Here is a 17,674-nt window from a genome sequence, read left to right on the forward strand (position 1 = left end):
ATAAATGTAAATATTATTGTACGAGTAGAATGGAAACTCTGTGATTAGTTAGTTAATATTTTAAATGATACTTTTCAAACAATCTTTTAACCATATGTGAAACTAATGTCCTCTTTTGTAACAATGAGGTATTTATTGACATAAATATGCTTGACAGTGAAATTTTGTTAGTAGTCACATAACACCAAAACTACACGATTCTTTTTTAGGACTACCGATCTCCCATAATTCCACTTCTTATAAATATATCCATTGTTCTTAGGTATATAATTAGAAAATACTCTGTCTACTCACCATGAAAACTTATATTTCTGTTATTTTTATGATGGTGACACTTGTTTATTACTGATAACATACTTTTATTTGGCCCCTGGGCAGGGGAGTGGAAGCTTGCGATCGACTCGTAGCACATTACCTGCTGAGATGGACTTTGCCTCCTCCTATCCGTGTATGCATCCTGCAGCTTATAGATGGAATGCATGTCTAATAGCTTAATTCGACACAGAAGTGACACAAAAGTTGATGGCGAGTTGCAACACCGACCAGGTACAGCCCCTTCACTCATTTTTGTAAATAGCATTAACAATCACTATGCACAACACAACACACAGATCAACACTATATTCACAATGACTGCTTATTGTTATAGTGCACAATGCTCTTATATAGCACATTTTGGCTGTGACTGTAAACATTCCGGAGCAGCACGAAGTGACCTGACTTCCACCAATGACAAGGGGCCAAGTAAAAGTGCATTACCAATAAACACAAGTCAGTTTCGCTGTGTCTCAACCTTTACATTACTTTTAGTTGTCTGTTTAACTGTAGGCATGAACATACCTGAGTTGCTTTACATGTACCTAGTATCATTTGTATAAATATTTGTATTTCTTATTTCAAGCTCATTTTCAAGACTAACATTTGGTCAACTTTGCACTTTAATGAGTTATTTCAACACAAACAAAGAAATTCTCCATTTACATAACATTACACTATAGTGGGTTGCCAATATACTGTTTATTTGCTCTCTTGTGCTATTTCACTTGTAATATGCAGGTTTTGTGTATGCTTTTTATTATTTTTACGTAACTTATCTTGTTTTACGGACATACTTCTGTTATTCTTCTTGCACTGTGGGTCAAGCTATGATATAACATGTACCATAATTTTTTGTGTCTGTGCAGTCACTTATTTTTGGATACAAAATCAATTGTTGTCTTATTGCAGTTAAGATTATTTTTGTCAGGTGATTTAGAATTTTGCTTCACTATAGTAATATATCTTTCTTGTATCTCTTACGGTGGTATCTAAGTACATGGTGAATTTTTCTACACGACATATTTGTGTAGTTAGTGTTCAATTACTCACACATACCATTATGACCTTTACTACTTGAATAGCTATTACTATGTCACTCACTCAGTAATTACTTGTTCACTGCTCAAATAATTAATTAGGTGTGATTAGGTAATAGCCAATGACTGATTAACATAATTTCTATGTTTCATTTTCTGAATGTTAATTTTTTAACATTAAATCCAAATTTCATGTCACCATTTAATATCGCTGACACCAACAATGCTTAATAACAAGCTCAACAAACAATTAGCAGTATGCAAGTCCCTTTGGACAGTCAAAACAAGAGACAATCTTCTTACAGAGCTGAATTGTTGTATACAGTATTAGTAACAAATGCATAGTCTGAAGTGTTTGTATGTGAGAGAGTAGATGTATGTGAAGAAATAACGTCTGAGTTTCAACTAATTTTCTTTGTAATTCAATAGTAGATGAAACCACATTTGCAATAATGGAAGTCATCAGAATAAGAAATTGTTACAGTGTCTCTAAATAGGTGACCATGTGAAGTGTCCAGTTTTTGGCCCAGTTTCATAATTCCTGTTTTAGCTAAAGTTATAGAGTCTGTAATGAAATACCAGGTAATAGGCTACTTTGAAGACAGTGAACTCTTCCGGGACATGCAGAACAGTTTTTGCAAAGGAAAGTTGACGGTTACAGCAGCATTGGACTTAATTACAAAAATGAGGCAGGGGTTTGAAGACAGAGAAAGAGGGACAGTGACACACTATGAGCTCAGCAAAGCATTTGACTGTAAATCATACAAGTACTGTTTAGTAAGCTAAAGGATTATGGTACTGGACATATTGTTCTGGCAACTCTTCAATCTTATCTTGAAAACAAAAGGTAGGTGACACAATACTGCAGTGCCTGTGTCATTCCAGATTACGATGCAATGTTCATCATGCATGAATTCCGAAGGAACAGGCACTGCAGCAACTACATCCATTATGAAATATAGGAAATGTAATTGCAGTTGCGAATTCTGACAACCATCAGCTATATAACGGAATGTTGCTTCTGAGAATTTGGCCGGACTGGGACTCAAAGGAACATTGCATCATGCTTTCGAATATTACAGGCACTGCAATATCGTATTTACCCACCTTTAAAGTAAAATGTCTCCGGCTGACAACATATGGAAGTTTGGGTCTGGCTGTGAGTCGTGCGCAGATAGCCAAATGGTATGACAATCACTTGCAATAAGCGGGAAATCCATGTTCAAGTCTTGGTATGGCACAAATTTTCATTGTCATCATTCCATTATACAGCTGATGGTTGTCCATGTTCATAACTGTGAATACATTTCATGTATATAAATGCTGGTGATGTCACTCCATGGAGCACAAAAATTAGAACATGGCATAACCCACAGATCCGTGACAAGACTTCTCTGTTCCTTGTGAATGTCAATTATATAGGTCATATCAACCACATATTACAGTTTGCTGATGACGCTACCCATTTTTCCCAAAGAAAACACTGTTTCACAAGCTGTACTACTAGCAGAAGTGCTCTCTAAAAACATTAAATTGTGTTTCATCAAAAATAAAATGAAAATGAATGAAGAAAAAACATGCCATCTGACATGCAGCTGCATAAAAATGGGTGCCAGAATAAAATGGAGGCTTTCAAACCGCTGGACTTCATGACTGACAGGGAATTATCAATGAACTAGCACACCATGTACGTGTGCCCCAAGCTCTCTCTTTTGTTATGCCTTCGAAGGAGACTAAAGAATGTATTAACTTACCAGTTCCTTACAACAGTGTATTATGCACTATTTTATAGCCACATCAGTTGTAGCCTACAGTTATGAGGAAACACTGCAGGTTTCAAGGACATGTTAATACTACAAAAAAGATGTCAGGATTATCATATTAAGCAAAAGGCTGGAGCAATGCAAGCCCATATTCACTCAGTTATGATTGATGAGCTTTTTCAGTCAGTACGTTTTTTTTTCCCTATCAATGTAATACAATACCAAGGGGCTTTTAGCATGATGAAATAAATACATAATTACAAGGGCCTGCACACTGCAAACTAGAACTGAAGAAACTATTTTACAAAATAGCTTTAGAGATCTTCTGTATGATCTTCATTCTTGTGTGTCACAGCTTCCCAAAGTTTTGGCAACTTCTGTACTCTGAATGGAGCACCTTCACTGTTGAGCTGTCTGATTACTCGGGTCACCACACTGAAAGTCTCACTGATTGTATCAAAACATTCTCCACAGATGTTTTTCTTCAATTTGGGAAACAATCAAACTATGCGGGGTGCATATCAGGACTGTGTCGTGGTTAGGGAAGTATTTTCCATCAATATTTATTGAGCATTTCTATCACTGGTAGGGTCATATGTGGTCTTCATTATCATGCTAAATGAGGACACCAGCTGCAGCTTGTCAAGCTTTCTTTGACAAAATTTCAGGTGCAAAACATTTTGCACAAACAGCTTGGAGCATGTGTCTATTACAGATGCTCCTGGGCTACTCTATTTGTAGCTATGACTCCACTCATGTAATATGTAAAGATCATTATCAGTTTCACCTTTAACTATCAGTAGGGGAATGCTTCAGGTGTGGAGAGTTGGAACTTTCCCATTGTGACTTGTTTTCTGTTTCAAAATTCGTATCCTGTTTCATCAAGTAGAACAATCCTTATCAGAAATTGCTCTCCTTCTGTTCAGTAATGCTCAAGCAATTCTTCTGTGATTCTTTTGCAACCTGCTTTCTTCTTCACTCAGATCATGTGGAACCCATCTAGCAGCAATTTTTCTCATCTTTAACTTTTCAGTTATGTAAAAATAAGTGACAGATATTCTGGCCTCATACGCAGTTTCCTCACATGTTTTTTGCACATTCTTTCTCAAAATGACATTAACTATAACCTGAGAGATGCAGTCTGTTGCAGTTGATGGCCTTCCACTACTTGGGTTGTCCTTGGGGCTTACCTTAACTTCACAGAAGTGGGCAGACCACTGTGGTACTGTGCTATGATCCAATACACTATTCCAACACTTTTTTCTAAAAGTCAGTTTCCATTGGGATCTTTCCATGTAGGGATTCAATTTTGATGTAGGAACACTGATCACTATGCACTATGTGTTATGTGTTATCCGACTTAACTCGGGTTCAACTTCGATTTTAAAACTGAGCTACTCACAACACAATCACGTAAACCAGCAAACACATATACAACCATGATGTCTAAGGTCTCACACACAACTGACATGAATTTAAACTTGATCATGTCACTGTATCCGTTGTACATGTACAGTGTGCAGAACTTCTGAAATGACTCTCATATAACATCCACAACACAAGAAACATAGACATGCTAAGACGTTGACTGTCTGGAACACACTGCCTTGATAAGTGCAATGTCCACTGGCACGATTATTCAGAAGGAAAATGCCACAGGACTTGAAACAGCACCCATCACACAGCCAGTCTCAAAAGAAAACTTATATTTTAAAAGCTCTCTTGCAACAAATCAGAGGAGGGGGCGGGGGTTACGTTTATTGCTTATTTGGCCTTTAGGAATTCAGTTAATGTGGAGTGCTCCTCCAGAGTGGACCATGGATTTTGCATGCAAGAATTTTACAAAAACGATTATTCAAATGGTTCAAATGGCTCTGAGCTCTATGCGACTTAACTTCTAAGGTCATCAGTCACCTAGAACTTAGAACTAATTAAACCTAACTAACCTAAGGACATCACACACATCCATGCCCGAGGCAGGATTCGAACCTGCGACCGTAGCGGTCGCTCGGCTCCAGACTGTAGCACCTAGAACCGCACGGCCACTCCGGCCGGCAACGATTATTCGGTGACTGTAGCACAGAAGAAATTTTTGCAGTGATCACAGATTGCATAATGTAAGTGATTCTCCAAGTGTTCTCCTTATCCCAAAATGAATCAAAAAGATTGAAAGATTGAGGAGACCAGTTCAACACTGGCCAAACTGAAATCTTGCTGACCAAGGGCATCAAGAAAGGGAAGATCCATGGAGAGTCTAAATTAGTCTGTTCGTGACAATCCTAACATCTACATCTAAATAGATACTCCACAAGCCACCGTAAATCTTTAAATGTGCATAGATCATCACTGCATCAAATTCTGCAAAGACTTTGAACTGCACCCTTAAAAAATTCAATTGTGCAAGAATTAAAGCATAAGGAAGCCAGACAAAGGCTTCAGTTCGTCAATGATGTGAGTGAGTGCTCTTCATTTAACAACACCTTGTGTTTTGATGAGACACATTTTCACCTGAACTGTCATGTCAATAAGCAAAATTGTCACTACTGGAGTGCCATGAATCCTAAATAGAAGCATGAGAAAGTACTTCATTCACCAAGAGTTACTGTACGGACTGCAGTGCCAGCTCGAGGAATAATTGGCTCATACTTTTTCAAGGACAAGAGCAGTTCTGCAGCTACAGTGAATTTGGAACATTATGTGTCAATGTTAAATGACTTCTAGGTGTCTGAATTGCAAAATTTTCATAGTTATAACTAAAAGACATGGTTTCAACAAGACAGAGCCACAGCACATGTCCAATGCATCTATACTGTGAGTTTGTGAAATTTTCCCTGTCAAACTGATCTCCAGAAGGCCTGACATAAATGATCACGCACAGAGTCCAGATTTGGGAACCATGGATTTTTTCCAATGGGAATATGTCAAATCTAAAGTGCGTGTCAGTAATCTGGCATCTCTGGAGCAACTTAAAGAAAATATCCATAGCGAAGTGGCAGCCATCCCAGTGTCTACATACCAAGCCGTCATGCAAAATTTTGTTCATCATTTAAACGAGTGCCAAAGGCGTGCTGGATAGATTTTGTTGATAGACTTCAACCTTTCTTTTATTTTGACACATCAAATACAAGCTTTCTTTTCAGACACTCTGTACATAGTTGGGCATTTTTCAGAAGTTACTCAGTTAGGTACTTTCAGTAAATTATAGAATAAAATTTTTGTAAATAACTTTCTTTTTTATAACATGATAAATGGTGTACTTTGACACAGCTGGACCAGTCATGACTGATAAACAACACAGATCTAGTACTAAAGGAATATTAAGTATCTGTGCATTTGTTTGTATTTGTGAACAGCAGAAAGTTGGTTGTTGGTCACATCTTCCTTTAGTTTGCAGGAACTGTGGGTTGGTGCGACCCTCTTGACACAGGAGGTCAAGCATCTGTTTGCAGTGGGCAGCTTACTGTAGCCAGCGATCAGTACGCAAAACTGAAGAACTGTTCAGTGCGGCTTATGTGTCACACAGTTGCTGGACTACCACATGACAATATACTGTTTGTAGAGCTACTTAGCACTACATTTCCTGTAGAGGAGGTAGTTGTGGTTGTTGGTGTTGACATAATCAGCAAGAAGCAGAAAATACGGAAAAGAAAGAATTGGTACTACCCAAAAATAACTCTCAGTTTGGTTTAGGAGCTTTCCACTCCATTCGGCTTCCAATTAAAGCAAGTGCACCACCTCCATAATGATCTCCTCACTGATGAGACATGAAATATTAATCTTCCTTCCATCACTTGTGGCCTTCACGAGATACTCCCCAAAAATGCTGACAAACTTTTAGAATTCTATAATATGCCAACCACAACCTCAGTACAACATAGACCATTCTTTCAGTTGGTAAACACTAACACGAGAGAAAATACAACAGTGGAAGAATGGTAGACAGAGACTGAAGTGAGCACAAAATAAATTTCTTTGGTGCAAACTACAGAAAATTTTCTTTGATTTCTAACAATTATTTGTTACATGTTAATCAACAAATAGTCTGATAACACGAAACTTTCAGGGAGTTTCCTATCAACTGATACCTTCTTTTACTCAAGTTATGCCATAAACTTATTTTCGCCCAATATGATTCAGTATCTCTTCTCTAGTTACTCAGTCTACCCATTTAACCTTTAACATTCTCTTGTACCATCAAATACCAAAAGCTTCAATTCACTTCTTGTCCAAACTGCTTATTGTCCATGTCTCACAACCTTACAAGGCTACTCTGATGACAAATACCTTCAGCAAAGACATCCTAATACTTAAATTTACGTTAGATGTTGACAAAGTCCTTTTCTTTTCAGAAATACTTTTCCTGTTATTACCAGTCCACAGTTCATATCCGCTCAACTTTTCCCATCATCAGTTATTTTGTTGCCCTAACAGCAAAAGTTGTCTACTAATCTTAGTGTCTTAGTTCCTAATAAAATTTCATCACTGTCACCTCATTTAATTTCATTATATTCCGTTATCATCATTTAACTTTTGTTATTGGTCAGCTTATAACATCTTTTCAAAACATTATCATTGCCATTCAATTGTGCTCCAAGTCCTTTGCTGTCTCCGACAGAATAAAAGTGTCATTAGCAATTTTTTTTTATTTCTTCTCCCTGGACTTTAATTTCCTCTCAAAGTTTTTCCTTGTTTTCCTTTACTGCTTGGTCAGTGCACAGATCGAATAACATCAGTGTCATGCTACAGCCCACTCTGACTCTCTCCTCAACCACAGCTTCCCTTTCATGTTCTTCAACTCTTATAACTGCACTCTGATTTCCATACAAGTTATAAATAGCCTTTCACTCACTGTATTTTATCCCTGCTATTTTCAGAATTTGAAATTATGTATTACAGTCATCATTGCCAACAGCTTTATTTAAATTTACAAATGACAGAAAGTTAAATTTGTCTTTTTTTAACCAGCTATCTTCTTAACCTAGTCATATAGTGAGTATTGGCGCATCTGTTTCTACATTTCTCCAGGATCTGAGCTGTTCTTCCTCGAGGACAGTTTCTACAAGTTTTTACATTTTTCTGTAAATAATTTGTGCCAGTATTTTGCAAGCATGGCTTATTAATCCGATGGTTCAGTAATTTTCAGGCATGTCAGCACCGCCTCTTTTGAAACTGGAATTATTACATTCTTCTTTAAGTGTGCGGGTATTTTGCCTATCTTATGTATCTCACACACTGGTTGGGATAGTCATGGCTAGACGTTCAAAGGATCCCAATAATTCTGTTGAATTGCATCTGCAATGTCTTAACTTTAAGTAACACCATATCTACCTCCTCAGCCTGACATCTGAATCAATTTGTGCTGTCTCCAACCACAGAGATCTGAAAAATTTTAGCTTGACTCCATTTCTGTCTCACCCTCTGCACAAAGCCACTCACGTGCCTGAGATGGATGACCTCAAATTGCATGTTGCCTCCAATATTATTGTGAGATTCAGACTACGTATGTTGTGATTCACGTCAGGTTATGACACATCTGTATTTCCTTTAACCCACTTCACTCTCTGCATTTTTATATTTTCTCCTTCCAGCAATTAGACTCAATATCTTGCGTATTATCAAAGGATTTTTACTGGGCTTTGTCTTTTTGCTTATCTGATGCTCTGCTGACTTCACTACTTCATCTCTTAAGTTGATTGATTTGTTTTCTATTGTGCTCCTCACCCTATTTCAGTCAATCATTGCTTAAGGCTCACTCTCAACAACCTCACATTCTTTCAATTTATTCTTCTTCCAGATCCTTAATGTACTACCTTTCTGCAGTTTCTTCTGTTGTAATCTGTTGTTCATACCAAATAAATTATGGCTGGAATCCAAATTTGCCCCTGAAAATGCATTGCATTCTAAAACCTACCTTCAGAAACTCCATCTTACCATTATGAAATCTATTTCAAACCTCCCCTTGTCTCCATGTCTTTTCCACATATAGAACCATCTTTCATGATTTTTAAACTATGTGCAAAATTCTACCAGACAGCTTTCTCTTTCATTCCTTTCCCTCAATCCATGGTTTCCTACTAATTTTCCCCGCTCCTTCCTTTCCTGTTATAAAATTACAATCCCCCACCACAATTAAACTTTACTCTCCCTTAACTACCTGAATAATTTCTTTTATCTCATCATACATTCTTTCAACATCTTCATCATCTGAGGAGCTAGTTGACATATTAACTTGTACTACTGTGGTGGGTGTTGGCTTCATGTCTACATCCTAGCTATGATAATGTTTTCACTATGTTGCTCATAAAAGCCTACATTCCTGTTTTGTTATTCATTAGTCTCCCGCAGTAACCCTAATTGATTTTGTACTTATGACCCTGTACTCACCTGACCAGAACTCCTGTTCATCCTGAGCAGTTCCCACATGGAGATCTGAATTTTTATCCAAAGGTTGCCACCACCACACAACCATATAGTAGAGATGCATGCCCTCAGGAAATGCAATGACTATAGTTTTCCTTTGTTCTCAGCTATTCGCAGTACCAACTTACCAGTGCCATACTGGCTAATGTTACAAGACCAGATCAGTTAATCAACCAAACTGTCACTCCTGCAACAACTGATAAGGCCACCATCCTTCTTCAGGAAACACCAATTTGTCTGGCCTCTCCACAGATACCCTCAGTTGTGGTTGCACCCATGGTGCATGGAAGCCACTCCAACGCCAAGATGTAATTATGACGCCAAGATGTAATTGTGAACAATCCTAAAGCATGCTCCTTTCAGATTCTGATATCTGCTTTAAAATGATTGAAAGGTATCCATCTATCAATGAAGGGAATATTGCTGCAATACAGAAGTTAATGAAGTGTACATTATACCACTGGACAGAAGAGTTCTTGGGTTGGTCTACACCTCTAGTTGACATCTACAAAGATGTGCATGGCAACAGGCAACTGAAGAAGATTTCTTCTTCACAGTCATCAGACTCATTGACAAGGTGCAGATGACATACTAGATCTCCATCATTTTTAATGACGCATCTGCTAATGTTAATAGCATTGTCACCTGTGACAAAACCTGAAAGCGCTGTCTCCAAAAGGCAAGTGTCTAGATTCGAGTCTCAGATCAGTTCACAGTAACATGTCCTAAATTATCAACAGCAGATATTCTTCCAAGAGTAAAATAGTTTCATACTGGTTCACAGTTATGAATACATATATTAGATGAGATGTTATTCACTGTTTCTACTGGAACCAGAGAGGTGGTTAATTAAGTGTTTGGTGTTTGTGCATTCTTATTCATATTATGTTTCATCAAAAATAAATATGCACTGTTACACTAAGCAAATATAGTATGCGTGCACGCGCGCACGCGCACACGCGCGCACGCACACACACACACACACACACACACACACACACACACACACACACACACACACACACACACACACACACACACACACACACAATATGCCAGTAAACAGAAATATTAGAGGTTCACTTACAAGGGAACCTCCCCATCGCACCCCCCTCAGATTTAGTTATAACTTGGCACAGTGGATAGGCCTTGATAAACCGAACACAGATCAATTGAGAAAACAGGAAGAAGTTGTGTGGAACTGTGAAAAAATAAGCAAAATATACAAACTGAGTAGTCCATGGGTCACATATGCAACATTACGGAGTTCGTGGGTTCAGGAGCGCCGTGGTCTCGTGGTAGCGTGAGCAGCTGCAGATGAAGAGGTCAGAGGTCCTTGGTTCAAGTCTTCCCACAAGTGAAAATTTTACTTTCTTTATTTTTGCATAGTTATTATCTGTCCGTTCGTTCATTGACGTCTCTGTTCACTGTAATAAGTTTAGTATCTGTGTTTTGCGACCGCATCGCAAAACTGTGCGATTAGTAGACGAAAGGACGTGCCTCTCCAATGGGAACGGAAAACATTTGATCGCAAGGTCATAGGTCAACCGATTCCTCCACAGGAAAACACATCTGATATATTCTATACGACACTGGTGACGGCATGTGCGTCACATGACAGGAATATGTTGTCGACCAACCTAACTTGTACACTTGGCGAATGGGTAAAAAGACTCTTCTACCTTGCCCGATTTAGGTTTTCTTGTGGATGTGATAATTACTCCCAAAAAAGTGATGAAAACATAAGAGTTTGTCACATAAACTGGAAATAAAAAATTAAAATTTTCACTCAATTGAAGATTTGAACCAAGGACCTTTCGTTCCGCAGCTGCTCACGTTACCACGAGACCACGGAGCTCCTGCTGTCCCAGCGTCCTTGATGTTACCTATCTTCCCATGAACTACTCAGTTTGTATATTTTGCTTATTTTTTCTCAGTTCCACACAACTTCTTCCTGTTTTCTCAATTGATCTGTGTTCAGTTTTTCAAGGCCTATCCACTGTGCCAACTTATAACTAAATCTGAGGGGGGTGCGATGGGGAGGTTCCCTTGTTAGTATTAATTTGTAAGAAGGAATTTTACGGGAGTGGAACATGAGAGAAAAGTGTTCTGTATGAAACAACAGATGTCACTTGCAAAACAATGACATATATTTTATTTTACCTTTTTATTAAACAGTTTCAAATCCTTAAAAAATTCTGCTACGTCGTCTTTTGGGTAAGGCTTGACAACAAGACATGTAGCTTCATTTTCTGGCTGTTCTATCCATGTCTTGTGATGAATCCCTTTGTTTTTCAGTTTTGTCTCAAGCTCCATAAGGCTGTTGAGGTCACTAATCTGCAATAACAGAATTTTCACTGTAAGAATTTTGTGGCAATTTATTTGGTACTCATATACAAGCCCAAGAGCCTTACTACATATAAGATGTTACACTGTGCGTTTATAGTAGGGATACATAAGGGCGTGGTGAAAAGTAGTGTCTGTGAAATTTTTATTCTGTTCTCAAAATTGGTAAGGAATCACATGTCGTGCATCTTACTTGGTCAACTTTCCCGCTTTGCTGATGCAATGAATGGTGGGCTCCATGTGGTTCCCAAGTTGTGCAGCAACCGTAAACAATAAAATTACCAAATATGCAGCAACCAGTCACAAAATCATGTTTTATTTATTCACTTTTGCAAATCGATTTCAACTGATTAACAGCCATCATCGGTGCTTTCAACCAATATGTGCCATGAGTAGTAATACTATCTTAAGCAGAGGTCAAACAAACTTTATGACGCAGCAGCATTAACACAACTGGGAGAATTACATAGTGGAAAGCGTCAGTTCATTAGAGTTAAAAGTTTGTTACTCACGAAAAAATTAAGATTAAAGATATTCATATTAGTAAATAAGGGAGCAGTAGTTAATAGCAACTGTTCGAAGATAATGAAAAATTTAAGATGGAAACAAGAAAAAATCGTAACTGAAATTGAACAATGGAAAATTCAGGATGGAATGTAACAATATTATGAAAAGGAAAGTTGCCACTCACCATATAGCAGATGCTAAGTCGTAGATAGGCACAACAAAAAGACTGTCACAAATACAGCTTTGGGCCAGTAAGGCCTTTGTCAAAAATACAGACACACACACACACACACACACACACACACACACACACACACACACACATGCACGCAAACGTAACTCACATACACATGACTGCAGTCTCAGGCAACTGTAGCCACATTGCCAGCAGCAGCAACAGCGTGTGATGGGAGTGGTGACTGGATGGGAGTACGGAGGAGCTTGGGGCATGGATGGGGAGGGATAGTAGGGTACGGCCGCAGACAGTGAAGTGTTGCTGGAGAGCGTGCAGGGATGAAGTGGAGAGAGGATAGGGCAACTATGTGCAGTTGGGAGGTTATACAGAGGGCAGGGAAGTGATGGGGAGAGGGGAGTGGCGGAAAAGAAGGGAAGTAAAAAGACTGAGTGTGATGAAAACTTTCCCCTAAGAGCATTAGCCCCATAGAAATATCAGCCCTTTCCAAAGGGCTCACCTTTTGCCCCACTCCCAACTTCAATCATGCACAAATTGTTAAAGACCTTCTCTCCTTCTCCTGGTCCCTACGGAGGAGACACTTTTTTGCCACCAACCCTACCAATCAGATTCAATCAAAGCCCAATGTTGAACCCTGCCTAACTCAGTTCAATCCTCCACCCAACCATGATCCACCGCCACTGCCCCCAAATCACCCCCTATTAACTTTCCAGAATTTCTTAACCTCGAACCTTGCCCCACCATCATTCCCCAAAACCCACAACATGCAAACCACACTTACCTCCACAAAAAGATCATCAGTACACCATCTAAAAACTGATCCTGACCTTATAATCTTACCTGCAGACAAAGAATCCACCACTGTCATTTTGAACCGCATCGATTGCCTGGCAGAAGGACTCTGCCAACTATCACATACATCCACCAACAAACCTTGCCACAGTGACCCCATTCCAGAAATCCAGCAGGATCTCCAGTCACTACTTAAATCCTTAGTCTCATCCCAGAACCTCTCCATGGAGTCCATCTCTCTGTTCACCCCTACCACTCCCCACAGTCCTACCTTCTACATGCTTCCTAAAGTCCATAAACCCAACCACCTAGGACGCCCCACTGTGGCCGATTACTGTGCCCCCACTGAGACAATCTCTGCTCTCTTAGACCAACACCTTCAACCTATTACATGGATCCTACTGTTCTATATAAGAGATACCAACCATTTCCTCCACTGACTCTCCACAGTTCCTGTCCCTTTAGCACACAGTACCCTGCTTGTCACTACTGATACCACCTCCCTTTCCACTAACATACCTAATGCCCATGGCCTTACTGTTATTGAACACTACCTTCCCCAATGGCTGATGGATTCCAAACCAACAACCTCCTTCCCAGTCACAATGACCAACTATATCCTCACCCACAATTACTTCTTCTTTGAAAGGTATTGCCTACAAACAAATCTGGGCACCCACATGGCACCATCCTATGCCAATCGATTCACGGTCTATCTAGAGGAATCCTTCCAATATATCCAGAATTCTAAACTCCTCACCTGGTTCAGATTCACTGATGACATCTTTGCGATCTGGATCGAGGGTGAGGACACCCTATCCACATTCCTCCAGAACCTTAACAACTTCTCCTCCATTTGCTTCACCTGGTCCTACTCAACCCAGCAAGCCATCTTCTTAGATCTTGACCTCCACCTCAAAGATGGCTACATTGGTACCTCCGTCCATATCAAACCTACTAACCACCAGCAATACCTCCACTTTGACAGCTGCCACCCATTCCATACCAAGAAGTCCCTTCCATACAACCTAGCCACCCACGCTCATCGCATCTGCAGTGGCGAGTGGTCATGCTCAAAATATGCCAAGGGTCTCACTGAAGCCTACACTGGCCGTAATTATCCTCCCAAACTTGTACAAAAACCAATCTCCTGTGCCTTATCTTTCCAGTCTCCCACCACCTCACAAAGTCCCACCATCCGGCCACAGAGGAGCATTCCCCTCATGACTCAGTACCTCCCAGGACTGGAGCAACTGAATTACATTCTCCACCAGGATTTCGACTACCTCTAGTTGAGCCCTGAAATGAGAAATGTCCTGCCACTGTCCTTTCCACCCCTTCCACAGTGGTATTCCACTGTCCACTGAAACTACGCAATATATTCATCCATCCCTACATAGCCCCTGTTCCCAGCCCCTTATCTCATGGCTGATACCCCTGTAATAGACCTAGATGCAAGACCTGTCCCATACATCCTTCCACTACCATCTACACCAGTCCAGTCACCAACATCACCTACCCCATCAAAGGCAGGGTTATCTGTGAAACCAGTCGTGTGGTCTACAAACAAAGCTGCAACCACTGTGTTGCTTTCTATGTGGGCATGACAATCAACAAGCTGCCTGTCTGCATGAATGGCCACGAACAAACTGTGGCCAAGAAACAAAAGGACTATCCCGTTGCTGAACATGCTGCCAAACAGGACATCCTTCATTCCAATGACTGCTTCACAGCCTGTGCCATATGGATCCTTCCCACCAACACCAGCTTTTCTGAACTGCACAAGTGGGAACTATCCCTGCAATATATCCTACATTACTGTATCACTCCTGATCTCAACCTTTGTTAGTCATTGTCATCGCTTATCCAGCCTCCCTGTTCCCATTCCAGCACTATACAGCCCTTATTCCTCCATCGCACCCAGTCTTTTTACTTCTCTTCTTCTCTGCCACACCCCCCCTCCCCACCTCTTCCCTTCCCATTGTCTAACCTTATGACTGAACATAGCTGCCCCATCCTCTCTCCACCTCATCCCTGTGTGCTCCCCTGCAGCACTGCACTTTCCACCACCTCTACCCTACTATTCCTCCCCCTCCCCACCCCCAGCCCACTCCTTATGCCCATCCAGTCCACATTCCCATCATGCACTGGTGCTGCTGCTCACACTGTGGCTACAATTGCCTGAGACTGCAGTTAGTTGTGTGTGTGTGTGTGTGTGTGTGTGTGTGTGTGTGTGTGTGTCACATCTATTTTTGACGAAGGCCTTGCAGGCCAAAAGCTTTATTTGTGACAGTCTTTTTGATGTTGCAGATTCAGCATCTCCGCTATATGGTGAGTGGCAACTTTTCTTTTCATAATATTGTTACATAATTGAAACTGGAAGGTTATGGATGTAAAGTCCCTTCCTCTCACACCCCCCCCCCCCCTTCCCAACCACCCACTTGCTACAGTCCTGGTGCTAAGCGTCTGGGAATAAACAACTAATTCCGTTGGTGGAGTGTGGATGCAGGAGCTCCACACAGCCTTATTGAAAGTAAAATCATTTAATGAAATGATTACAGGAAACCATGGAACAATGAAGCATTATTAATGGAGCGCAAGTAGATCTCATTTACTATGGCCAAACACTGCACTCTTTTACCCAGTAAAAGAGGTAAACAGAGGAAAACATAATGGCTAGAAGAAGCTTAAAATCAGAGAAAAACAGTTACTAACAAGAAGTAAAGAAGGTAAGATCTGTAGCTGCAAAGCCATATGTGGGACTCTCTCTCTCTCTCTCTCTCTCTCTCTCTCTCTCTCTCTATCAGCACTTACATGTAGTCATAATGAAGGGTTTGCAGCCGACAGGACTAGCAAGTCTGTACACCTTTGATCTAAAGTGTTTATTTACTTACAACATATTAATGTTTGTTATTAGTATGTACCATTGTAATTACTAAGTTCATATTTACAGAGGATTCTTTCATAACAATGTATCTTATTAAAATTATGAGTGATGAGCTGATAAGTGATAGGAACATTTTGATAGCTCTTTCTTTCCATGATATTCAAGTATTTAGCAACAAAAGAAAGAAAACAAGCAGTTGCTAATGAATATACACACTCTTAAATCAGTAAAAAGTTTATTAATAAGAGGCTGAAGTATGTATCTTGCATGACAGCTAATACAATAACACAAAATTTTCAGAGCAGACTGTTGAATAAACCCCACTGTCTTGGAAAATTGTGTGTAGAAAACATAAAGATTATTCATACTACCATTTCACATTACTCTGACAATCTTCCTGCATCTGTATCTAAGCAGTGTCATAAGGTTTAACAACTGGTCTCCTGCTACTAATTAATCAGTCATCCACATCACAACCCATACTACCCTTCCTCTTGGCTTCACTGCTTGTCTTCTTTCATCATTTCTATATTTCTCATTTACATTATGATTTTTTAGTCCACCCCTATAGCTATGTCAACAGCATGTCTGTCTGCGCAGAGCACCCAGGTTCAATTCCCTGTATTGTAAGGGATTTCTTTTGGTGGGAAAACTGTAACAGGGACCACTCAGACTCATGACAAGGAGCTACTTCAATGAGAAGTGGTGGCACCAAGATTTGGGGAACTGACAACAGAGGGGAGCGTGGTGTGCTGACCACATGTCCCACCATCAGCATCTGAATTTCACCATTAGAGAGGATGACATGGTGGCCAGTCAGTACTGAATGGCCTTGATGGGCTACAGCTGGTAGCTGGTATTTAGATCCTTTATTTCTTTCTTTAATACTTATTTCCACTTCTTCAGTCATACTTGTCTCTGTCCTACTTTTACAGTTCTTCGTTCTCCACCTGTCCCATGTGTCTACCAGTATTCAGAGACTTCATTTTCTGCATTAACATCTAGTAACTAATTTATTACTGCTCACTAATTTATTACTGTCTTGTCTCTGTCCTACTTTTGCAGTTCCTGATTCTCCACCTGTCCCATGTGTCTTTCAGTATTCAGACACTTCATTTTCTGCATTAACGTACAAGGTTATCATAAATAACTGAAGCAATTTCATAAATTCACTGTAGCTTCATTAACTGACATATCATGGTAAAACCAACACACATAAAGTAAAACTCAAAAAGTTTTGAATTGCTACAAGCCTTGACACTTCAGATTTCTGCTATGAGAGCACAGCAGTGAGCAGTTAGGCAAGATGATGACACATGGCAAGAAAGCATATGTCGTGCTTGAAATGGATTCACATCAGTTTGTCATAACAGTGCAGTGACACTTCAGAACAGAGTTCAACAAAGATCCA

The 17,674-nt window shown here is 39.9% G+C and overlaps 1 protein-coding gene across 2 annotated transcripts in view; it reads right to left on the minus strand.

The window, feature by feature from the left end:
- Positions 1-230: 230 nt before the first annotated feature.
- The window catches only part of LOC126484505 (putative peptidyl-tRNA hydrolase PTRHD1), a 49,542-nt gene continuing 32,098 nt past the window's right edge, over positions 231-17,674 (minus strand). The window contains exons 3-4 of one of the 2 annotated variants that reach the window (XM_050108053.1): positions 11,702-11,875; positions 231-2,650 (exon numbers count right to left, since the gene is read on the minus strand). In XM_050108053.1, the coding sequence (XP_049964010.1) occupies positions 2,645-2,650; positions 11,702-11,875 (180 nt within the window). In that variant the 3' untranslated portion in view covers positions 231-2,644. Of the gene's footprint in view, positions 2,651-11,666; positions 11,876-17,674 lie in introns of those variants that run through there. The other variant, XM_050108044.1, reaches the window with a different exon arrangement.

This window comes from Schistocerca serialis, chromosome 1 (genome assembly GCF_023864345.2).
Source record: "Schistocerca serialis cubense isolate TAMUIC-IGC-003099 chromosome 1, iqSchSeri2.2, whole genome shotgun sequence".
NCBI lineage: Eukaryota > Metazoa > Arthropoda > Insecta > Orthoptera > Acrididae > Schistocerca > Schistocerca serialis.